Source organism: Musca vetustissima, unplaced genomic scaffold (genome assembly GCF_032173495.1).
Source record: "Musca vetustissima isolate MV318-11 ecotype Yass unplaced genomic scaffold, APGP_CSIRO_Mvet_v1 utg146778, whole genome shotgun sequence".
In the NCBI taxonomy this organism is placed as follows: domain Eukaryota; kingdom Metazoa; phylum Arthropoda; class Insecta; order Diptera; family Muscidae; genus Musca; species Musca vetustissima.
In genome coordinates, this window is record NW_026887307.1 from 1 (window position 1) to 11,071 (window position 11,071).

General features: G+C 33.8%; 3 protein-coding genes across 3 annotated transcripts; 2 read left to right on the forward strand and 1 right to left on the reverse strand.

Annotated features, from left to right (window-relative positions):
- Positions 1 to 1,382: 1,382 nt before the first annotated feature.
- On the reverse strand, positions 1,383 to 2,042 carry LOC133334860 (uncharacterized). Its single transcript, XM_061543173.1, has 2 exons — positions 2,028 to 2,042; positions 1,383 to 1,946 (listed from the first exon to the last, which is right to left on the reverse strand). Exons 1-2 carry the CDS (start codon positions 2,040 to 2,042, stop codon positions 1,383 to 1,385), a joined length of 579 nt encoding a protein of 192 aa, XP_061399157.1.
- A 2,807-nt stretch (positions 2,043 to 4,849) lies between these two features.
- Positions 4,850 to 5,599, forward strand: LOC133334861 (uncharacterized). The gene is made up of 2 exons (XM_061543174.1): positions 4,850 to 4,897; positions 5,003 to 5,599. The coding sequence occupies exons 1-2, from the start codon at positions 4,850 to 4,852 to the stop codon at positions 5,597 to 5,599; spliced, it is 645 nt and encodes a 214-aa protein (XP_061399158.1).
- Positions 5,600 to 9,428: 3,829 nt separating this feature from the next.
- Positions 9,429 to 10,096, forward strand: LOC133334862 (uncharacterized). Its single transcript, XM_061543176.1, has 2 exons — positions 9,429 to 9,443; positions 9,509 to 10,096. Exons 1-2 carry the CDS (start codon positions 9,429 to 9,431, stop codon positions 10,094 to 10,096), a joined length of 603 nt encoding a protein of 200 aa, XP_061399160.1.
- The last annotated feature ends 975 nt before the right edge of the window (positions 10,097 to 11,071 follow it).

An 11,071-nucleotide genomic window follows, 5' to 3' on the forward strand; every position in this document is an offset into this window, starting at 1 on the left:
TAAAGCACCCAGCGATAAACAACAAAAGATTAAGGTCCGTGTCACAACAGCTGTTAACGAAGAAAAGACTGCGGTCTATGTGTTGTCCAAGAAAGCTGATGCTCCTCTTCTTGAGACTATTGTTCATGAGCCTGCAACTACCACCAGCAAACCTGAAGTTGCTTTCATTCAATATCGCACCAATGAGGAAGCTGAACATGCTCAACATCACATTCAAGCTGAATACGATCGTTTAGGTGGTACCACCAGCATCTCCAATGAAGGTGTTTCAGATGTCAAATCGGTAATTGGTATTTTGGATAGCCTGCAACAGGGAGGTGTTTCATCGAATTATTTGCCACCACAACATTAAGATTATTAATTAGTTTTCACAACACTTGTTATAATTGTTAACTAAAGGTAATAAAATTTCAATATTTAAGAAAGGTTTTTTATATGTTTTTTTTAGACCCTTTTAGTATATTCGGTCTGTATATCAGGAGTAATGTTTCAGTCATTTTAATCATAGATTTTTATTTGTTAGTATTTGTTAGTTCTTTTGATTTGAACGAAATTGGGCATAGCGCACTTAATTGAGTATGGAATGATGTATGCGAAGTGTCGTAAAAATCGGTTCAGATTTAGATATAGCTCCCATATATATTTTCATCCAAATTAATGGAATACATTTCCTATTTTTTAGATTTGCACGAAATTTGGCATGGCGTACTGAATTGAGTTTCTAATGATGTGTGCTCAGTTTATAGCTCCCATATATATATTGGCATCGTTCGTAAAAATAGGTTTTGATTTAGATACAGTTCCCATATATTGTCGTCTGATTTCATGTAAATGGAGTACCAACGCCCCTATATTTATTTGCATAACGTACTGAATAGGGTCTAGAATGATGTTTTCCAATTTTAATAAAAATCGGAATATTTAAATTTCATTTAAATATAAATTTCGAATAGGCGGCGTCTGTTAGGATACATCAGTTGAATATACCTAAAGTGATGAATGGTATCATATAGTCGGCCCAATCCGATTTTATCCGACATGCATAATTTATATTCCCATGGACAAACACATTTATTAGAAACATCTCTCAAATTGACTCATATCTGTAATATATGGCTTGTTTAAATAGGCTCATATGCATTCAGAATTTGCGCAATATTTCTCTAGTGACAGCAACGGGGCCAAAAATACTTAAATACTTAAATGCATGTTCATGATTTACATTATTGTACTTTTAACTTCCCGTTGAAAACCCCGTTTTTTTGTACAAAAATAAATTTAGAAGAAATATTATAAAATTTTAAGAAATTAAAACATATTGATATATTTACATTTTAACAAAAATACATTTGTAACAATTGTTACAATAAAATACTAAAATATTAATGTTGAGGTGGCAAATAATTCGAAGATACGGCACCTTGTTGAAGGCTATCCAAAATACCAATTACCGATTTGACATCTGAAACACCTTCATCCGAGATGCTGGTGGTGCCACCTAAACGATCGTATTCAGCCTGGATGTGATGTTGAGCATGTTCAGCTTCTTCGTTGGTGCGATATTGGATGAAAGCAACTTCAGGCTTGCTAGTGGTAGTTGCAGGCTCATGAACAATAGTCTCAAGAAGAGGAGCATCAGCTTTCTTGGACAAAACATAGACGGCAGTCTTTTCTTCATTCACAGCTGGGGTGACACGGACCTTAATCTTCTGTGGTTTATCACTGGGTGCTTTAACAAAAACTACATTGTAATTTGTATGTGGTGTACCCACAGCAATGTCATGTTCCTGTACTTCGACCCCCTTCTCCTCAGGTGCAGAATGAATAAGGAAACGTTTTGTCACCAATGATTGTGTACCATAAAGACCAGTATTGTCGGCAGTTTTCTGACTAAAATAATCATAGCCTTGATGGGAAGCGGAGCACAATGCAACCAAACACAATACCTAGATTATTAATTACATAATTGATTACATTAATTAACAAAATGTTTGTATTTAATTTCAATATTAAAATCTTTTAGTTACCATAAATCCACGCATGTTTTCAGTTTTGTGAAACTAAATGGAATGCTTTAAAATAATATAGAATTTGTTTAGCGAAGGTTTGAAAATAGAGTATGTTTAACATTTAGAAAACTCTTATATTTATATTGGTAGGTCTAAATTTTAATGGAATCATCACTTAAGAATAGCATCAGTTAACTGATATCGGTATTCGACGACCTTCGAAAAGTCGTTTATTCTTTCATGTCTTTTCCATTAGCCATATTTGTTGTCTCAGGAACATTTGAATTGCTTTGTATGTATGCCTATAGGAAAAACAACGGGTTTTGCCGAGACTACACGTAAATGTTTTAAATGCTACGACATTCTTTTAGTTAATACAATTATTGAAAAATTAATATATTAACCAAATTGATATTTGTTTGTTATAAAGATTCGTAAGGCATGTTTGCCCTTCCTTCGTTTGTAAATCATTACCGATCCTACAAAAAATATTTATTCTTAGTCAATGTAAAATCATTTTTATACCCTTCACCACACTGTGGTACAGGGTATTATGTCTTTGTGCATATGTTTGTAACAGGCAAAAGGAAACGAGATAGACACATGGTCCGTTTTAGAATATGCATAGGATCACTTTCTGAGTCGATTTATGCCTGTCCGTCCGTTCGTCTGTAGATGTTAAATTGTAATCAAAGTACAGGTCGCATTTATGATCCGATTTGAATGAAATTTGGCACAAGTCACTTATTTGGCCCAAGGACGATCCCTATTGAAATTGGTGAAAATCGGTTCAGATTTAGATATAGCTCCCATATATATTTTCGTCCGACATAGGCACTAAAGCACCTATATATCTATCGATTTGCACGAAATTTGGCATAGCGTACTGAATTAGGTCCAAAATGATGTGTGCTAAGTTTCGTGAAAATCGGTTCAGATTTAGATATAGCTCCCATATATTTTCGTTCGATTTAAAATAACCGTGGCACCAAAGTACCTATATATCTTTCGATTTGCACGAAATTTGGCATAGGGTACTGAATTAGGTCCAGAATGATGTGTGCTAAGTTTCGTGAAAATCGGTTCAGATTTAGATATAGCTCCCAAATATATCTTCGTCCGATTTAAGGTATATGGTGTGGCAAAGATCCTATATATATATATTTCGATTTGCACGAAATTTGGCATAGGATACTGAATTAGGTCCAGAATGATGTGAGCTAAGTTTCGTGAAAATCGGTTCAGATTTAGATATAGCTCCCATATATATTTTCGTCCGATTTAAGGTATATAGTGTGGCAAAGACCCTATATATCTTTCGATTTGCACGAAAATGGTATGCCAAAGTCCCTATATATCTTCCGATAGTTGGCAAATTTTGATTCGCTACTGAATAATATCGCTTTCATTTGAAAAAAGCGAATTTTTCGCAGGACGATTTTCTCCATCGATATGCTTAAATGTCAAACCTTTATCCAATTGCAAATAAATTTTGCACTGTTTTTAAAAATAAGCCTTAAATGCAGCTCCAAAGTCCATAAGTCTACCACATTGACATGAAACATTTGATTGGACAAATATAACATGAAAACCAACAAGGAAAGTTCAAAATTCGGACGGGGCCGACTATATGATCAAATTCACCACTTTGGGTACATACAAGGGAGGCTCATATCAACAATATTCTTTAGATAGAATAGACATAGTATCTTTGGAGGACAATTGAAATGGAATCAGAAGAATTTAACTGCGTACATAGATATTTAAAGCAAATTAAAACAACCTGTACACATACCCATCTAAAATTTATGAAAACTTTAATCTATGCATTTTAATGAAATCGGATGAAAATATATATGAAAGCTATATCTAAACCTGAAACGTTTTCAATCCAATACGCTATGCAACATTTCCTGTAAAGCGAACAGACATAGGATATTCCATTTGAACCATTTGCATAAAATCGGACAAAAATATATGGAGCTATATCTACATCTGATCCGATTTCAACAACAAAATACATAGTGTACATAGGCCCCCATATTTTTTCGACTTGAACGAAATTTGGCGTAGCATGCTAAATTGAATCTAGAATGACGTGTGTTAAGTTTTATGAAAATCGGTTCAGATTTCGATATAGCCCCTATATATATTATTATATATATTTCCCCCGATTTTAAGTAAATGATGCACCGAAAATATTTCCGATATGAACAGAACGTGCTGAAATTAGTATAAAATAACCTGTGACAGGTATCGTTGAAGTCGGTTTAGATAAAGCTTCCATTAATATTTTCATCCCCCTAACTCCTCATTTTTGTCAGATGACGCGAAATTTTTCACACCGTACAAAATTAAGTATAGAATGACACAATTGATTTTGTACATAATTTGTCTCATTCTCTATCTATCCAAATGAAGAGTTTAGTATAAACTACCGAATGACATGTTTATGGATTGATCTAAGTCGGGTTGGTATAGTTCACATATTTCAGTTCATACAATTTCATGTCGATGGCCTTTCGAGAATGCGTCAAAAAGTGTTGAACGGTATTATATATTCTTACTGGTTTATATGATAATTTTGTAAAAATTTGGCTATAACCACATAAACTACACAAAAATGTAGACATCAATTTTAGTTAAAATGTATATTCCCATCGCCGTTTTAATTGTGTTTCTCATAGGCATGAAAAAACATTAAGCATTTTTTGAATGAATGAGATTTATTGAAAATTAATTTTCAAACCCGTTAAAAATTAGAAAACTCTTGAAGGCTAAGTAACACAAAATGAAGTAGCTTTTAAAATAAATCAAATATAAATACAGCAATTTTAATGATGTCAGCATATTCAGAACTATCGATACGTCAAATAAACATCAATTTTGTATTCTCTTCAAATTAAAATAAAAATGCGTGGATTATTGGTAACTACAGTTTATTAATTTTGAAATAAAAACAAATATTTAACAACAACATTATTTTTTTGTAGATTTTATCCTTTGTTTCTTTCTGCTCGGCAGCACCAAGTGGCGGTTATGATTATCCCAGTCAGAAAAGCGTAACTACAAGTTATGAATCTCCCACATGGATTAACAAACGTTTCTTTATTCACTCCGCACCCGAGGAAGAAGGTTTCGATGTCCATCATCATGATATATCCGTTGGAACTCCACGCAAAAATTACAATGTCGTCTTCGTCAAATCGCCTGCTGAGAAGCAACAAAAAATTAAAGTTCGTGTGACGCCTGCTGTTAACGAAGAAAAGACTGCCGTTTATGTGCTTTCCAAGAAGACTGATGCTCCTATTCTTGAAACGTATGTCCAAGAACCTGTCACTACTACCAGCAAACCAGAGGTTGCTTTTATTAAGTATCGCACCAATGAAGACGCCGAACATGTTCAACATCAAATTCAGGCTGAATACGATCGTTTAGGTGGCTCCAGCATTGTCTCTGATGAAGGGGTCTCTGCTATAAAATCAGTTATTGGTATTTTAGATAGTTTGCAACAAGGCGGTCCAAGTTGTTCTGTAAATGCAGCTGATTCCTCATCTAGTGCATATTTACCTCCTACGGAGAGTCATTGATTTTGTTAGCATATGTACATATATACATTTAGAATATTTAGTAAAATAAATGATTGATTTATTGAATATTATTAAATTAATTAGTTTATTTCGTGGATAAAAATTTTGTTGTACTTTCTTATATGAATGGTTCTTTAATTGTAAAAATTAAAAAAAAACATTTGGTTTTTTCCGATTCTTGGTGACCAAAAGTATAAGAAAACTAATCGACAAAATTTGATGACCCAAGTACGAACGAATTGGAAAAATCGGTTCAGATTTAGATATAGCTCCCATATATATTTTCGTCCTAGTTTTAGTAAATGGTGCACCAAAGAGTCAAATTTAAGCCGATTAGCTCGTGCGCCAAGTTTTTTGAAGTCCGTTCAGATTTATATATAGCCCCCATATAAATTTTCGTCCGATTTTTAGCACGATATTTTGCACAGCGTAATGAAGGTAGTGTAGACTATCGTATGCCACGTTTTATTTAAATAATGTTAGTATAGTCTAACTTGTGGCAAATTTTTATGAAATCGGTTCAGATTTAGATATAGCTCCATATATATTTTCACCCAATTTTAAATAAATGGTGCATTAAAGAGGTAAAGTGTTTGCGATTGACACAACTTTATGCGCAACATATCGAAATGGGTATACAATAACGTCTGGTAAGTTTAGATAACATTGGTACAGATTTAGATATAGCTCTCATATATATTTTCGTATTATTTTAGGCGAATGGAGCACCAAATTCTTCATGCTTTTGCACAATGTTCTAAAGTTAGTACAGCCTTACATGTGTTAAGTTTTGTAAACATTGGTTCAGATGTAGTAACCCTACAATCAATAACCGGTTCGGTTCACATATAGGTACAGATCACATATTTAATTTAGTCCAATTAAATGCCAATGGACCATCAAAAATGCGAGGTCTGTTAGGATTCGTCACTTGAATATTGCCAACGTGGTAAAGGGTATCATATAGTCGACCGCGTCCGACGTTACTACTTTCCTTACAGGTTTATTTTAAAATATTTATCTGATTTGTTCCGTGTGTTGGGGTTGTCCCCATATAGGCGTATTCTATCATAGTATGGGCGATATTCGTTAATTGAAATTGTCAGTTTTTATCCTACAATGTGTGGAATTCTAAGACCTGTTTTAATCATTCCGTCTTTTAAGGATATCGTGACAAACACACTGAACCTGACGATGATGAAATATATCGGCCAGTATTTAGGCTTCTCTCCTGAAGGAATGTATTGCGATACAAAACTAAAATATTGGGTTTGAAATTGAGCTTTATCGGTCGTTAATTATAATGATAAACCCAAATATTCGCTAATTACTAGCTATGTAATCAATATTGGTCCCGCTTTAGGCATAGCTTTGCTCTCTAAATTTCTACCATGCATTCATAATATAGGTCCAAATTTTGCAGTTTTTAGATTTTTTGGGAAAATCCCTATTAAATATTGCTGACATTTGTATTTGGTTTGCTGACATTCGGTTTGTAGAATTGTCAATATAGGCCTACTTCTTGGTATGTTCCCTATATTTCGAGAAAAACGCATTAAAAGTTTAAAAAGCAGTCTTTCCGTCGCTTAACGCTGACACATCGGCTATATCTTTAAGAGATTTGCACATTCTTGAAAAACAATAAAACGAAAATGGAAAATTCGTAAAAAACCAAGTGAAAAAGCGGTAAGTTCGGCCGGGGCGAATATTTATCATTTTTGGTAGGGAGATTTTTTACCATATATGACTACAAAATACCAAATTGCAGTAAATTCGGTTGAAAAACGCGCTGAAGAACCCCAAAATACCGAAAATTGGGGTTACCCTTATATAGAGGCTATCCGTGAAAATGGACCTATATTTGAGAGATTTGGTACCTATTAAGAAATACAAATACAAAATTACAGCTATTTCGGCGGAGAAATACGATCAAAACCCCCAAAATACTGAAAATTAGGACGGGCTACCAGAAAACGTGGACCTATATTGATAATTTGTTTGGAGACATTTAGTACCCAATAAGAACCCAATGTAGCACATTTCAGCGAATTTGGTTGAAAAACGTACTCAAGAACCCCAAAATACCGAAAATTGGGGGGTACCCTTATATGGGAGCTATGCCTAAACGTGGACCGATAAAGCCAATCTTCGAACTTGACCTGCCTGTAGACAAAAGACGACTCTATGCTACATTTTGGCGATCTATCTCAATTCGTTTAGACGCTAGGGTGATTAAAACAGACAGACAGACGGACATGGCTATATCGTCATAGAATTTTACGCTGATCAAGAATATACATACATTACAGGGTCGGAAATGATTATTTCGATGAGTTACAAACGGAAAAACAAAACTAATATACCGTCCATATTATGGTGGAGGGTATAAAAACGATGAGTGATACTAAAAATTTTGAAAAAATCTTGGATCAAATTAAAAATGTTAAAAAAAGTGCTAGGTGCTAGACAAATTTTTTTGGTGCTAAACGAGTTTAAAAAGTGGTAAATCTAGTACTAAAAGTGCTAAATTGTTAACACTGGTCACAAGCCAGCTAAGTAAGTAATTATGCGGCATTTATTAACATTGCAATTTTAGTAGCTTTAGTTTTGGCCACCAGTGTATTTCAGCGAACATTTTACATATGATCGGACGAAAATATACATAGTAGCTATATCTAATTTGATTTCAATGAAAGATAACTCACGTTATTCCCGATATGCAAAATTTCGTCTCAATGGGAAATACCTTGGAAACCTATATCGGACGAAAATATATATGGGAGCTTACATAAGTCTGAACCGATTGCAATCCACCAATTTCAATAAGGTTTGTCATTGGGCCTAATATATGAGGTGTGTTAAATTTCATCTCATTGGGATAATAAATGCGACCTGTACTTTGTTTACAATTTATCATGGACAGACGGACGGACATGTATAAATCAACTCAGGAAGTGATTCTCTGCATATTCATAAAAGAAACCATGAACCTATCTCGTTACCTTTTGCTTTTAGGAACATATGCACTGAAACATAATACCCTGTACTGCAGTATTGTAACGGGCCAAACATTAGATATGTATCGGAAAAATTTTGCGAGACCCCAATCTTCCAAGTTACACAAGATTCGATTGGATGATGTGTTTAAGTAATGTGTGGTCTATAAAATGGTATGCATTGATAATGCATTATACCCAAAAATAAATCCAAAAAGAGACATTAACATTAAGTTTTATATTACATTTTATCCTGCTCGGCTAGTTTTCAAATACAACCCTTTTCAATAACAATAATCCTAGAGAAACATTGAAGACAATAACGTTTTTAAAAAGAACGTGAGATACCGATAACTGTATTGTACGCTCGATTTTACAAAAGATTTTATGTTGGTTTTTTTGATGTTTTAAAAATTTGTATGCCGAATATTTTCTACATATGATAATTGCTTTAACCCGAAACTGACTATACATAATTACTACCGTTGATGAATTGACAACGCTTAAGTATTTTATTATTTCAATGGAATTTTTGAAAATTCATTGATATTTAAAATTTCATTGATAAATAAATTATAATAACCGTTTACTATGGATATACAACAATTAAACCGGTATCTTTGAAGTTGTTATTGCTGTTACTGTGGGCAATTGAACAACATTTAAGGCTAATGATAGTTTCGATAATTATGTCTTCAAAGAGATATTATAATTTTTTAAACATATCTAGAGCTACTATAAATACGAAAAAATTTGTGTTAGAAGATATATTACGAAATAACTATTCGTTGAATAAATTTCGGTATACTATCAACAAGAATTTCAAAACTAAGATGCGTGGTTTAGTGGTAAGTTAATAATAATATTCTGTAAGATAATCTGGTGTTAATTCCTGAGTTTTGTCAACTTTTAGGTATTTTGTTTCGTTGCTCTCTGTTCCGCTGCACCCAATGGATACGATTATCCTCGCAAAAATTCAGCACCCGCAGCTGGTGGTTATGGTGTACAACCTGTGATTTCGAAACGTTTCTATATTTTCTCAGGACCCATCGAAGAAGGTGTAGAAGTCCAACATCATGACATAACTGTTGGTACTCCACGTAGAAACTATAATGTCGTCTTTGTCAAAGCACCCGTCGAAAAACAACAAAAGATTAAACTCCGTGTTACACCAGCTGCTAATGAAGAAAAGACTGCCATTTATGTTTTGTCAAAGAAAGCTGATGCTCCAGTCGTTGAAACATTTGTCCAAGAGCCTGTTACCACTACTAGCAAACCTGAAGTTGCTTTCATCAAATATCGTACCAATGAGGAGGCTGAACATGCTCAACGCCAAATCCAAGCTGAATATGATCTTTTGGGTGGTTCCACTAGTATTTCCGATGAAGGTGTTTCATCTGTAAAATCGGTAATTGGTATTTTGGATAGCTTGCAAGCTGGAGCTGTGGGCAACTCAGCTGTATCAGCAGCCAGCGGTTACTTGCCACCCACAAAGAAGTAAATTAATTAATTTTTGTTGATAGTTGATTAAATGTTTGTTAATAAAATAATTGCTTAAAAATTTAAACTATTTGTTTTTTTTAACCTATGTATACCATAAGTTCCTGTGTTCCGGGTCCATCTTTGTTATGTGTGTATTTTATTTAGTAATCGAATTGGCTTAAATTTGGCATTTAGGGTTTCAAAAGAAGTTCTCCCTACCAAAAATTATTAATATTAGTTAACGGTATAGTGTATTTCTATGCAAATTATCCAATAGTCGGATTGAAAACTCTTTTTTACAAATTCTCCATACAAGTCGCGTACCCAAAAAATTTCATTTCCATTAGGATCTCAAATTACAGCCAAATTGTTTTGAAATTAATCTGAAACCCAGAACCATTAAAAACGAACCAGTATGGAAAGAATTTAAGGGAGGAGGCGACTATATAAAGCCATATTATGATTTCCAAAGCTTGGAGATTCATTTGATATAGAATTGACAAATTTTCAAAATGTTGACACTTTGAGGGAAGGTACCAGAAGGAGTGGAACGTTGGGTCTCATCTTCGGACTTGAAAAAGTTAAGGTAAATATCTTAATAATTTGTTATATTGGATTAACAAATTATTAAGATTTAGACCCTTTGTAGGGGAGGTACCGGAAGAAGTGGAAAGATGGGTCCCATTCTTGGACATGATCTAGGCTTGGAAAAAGTATTACGAATTGCAAAGTTTGGATCCATTCATGTGATTCACTAAATTCACAAATTTTCAAAATATTGTCACTTTGTGAGAGTGGTACTAGAAGAATTGGACCAATGGGTCCCATCTTTGGATCCGATCTAGGCTAGGTAAAAAAATATTGCTATGTGCAAAGTTTGGATGAAATTATTAAAATATTAAAGTCATGGTTTAATATTAGAATGTGCTTGGTTCAAATCGAATAATCCGTTCGCATGCTATTTTAAATTTAATTTTGAACTAAATTTTGACCA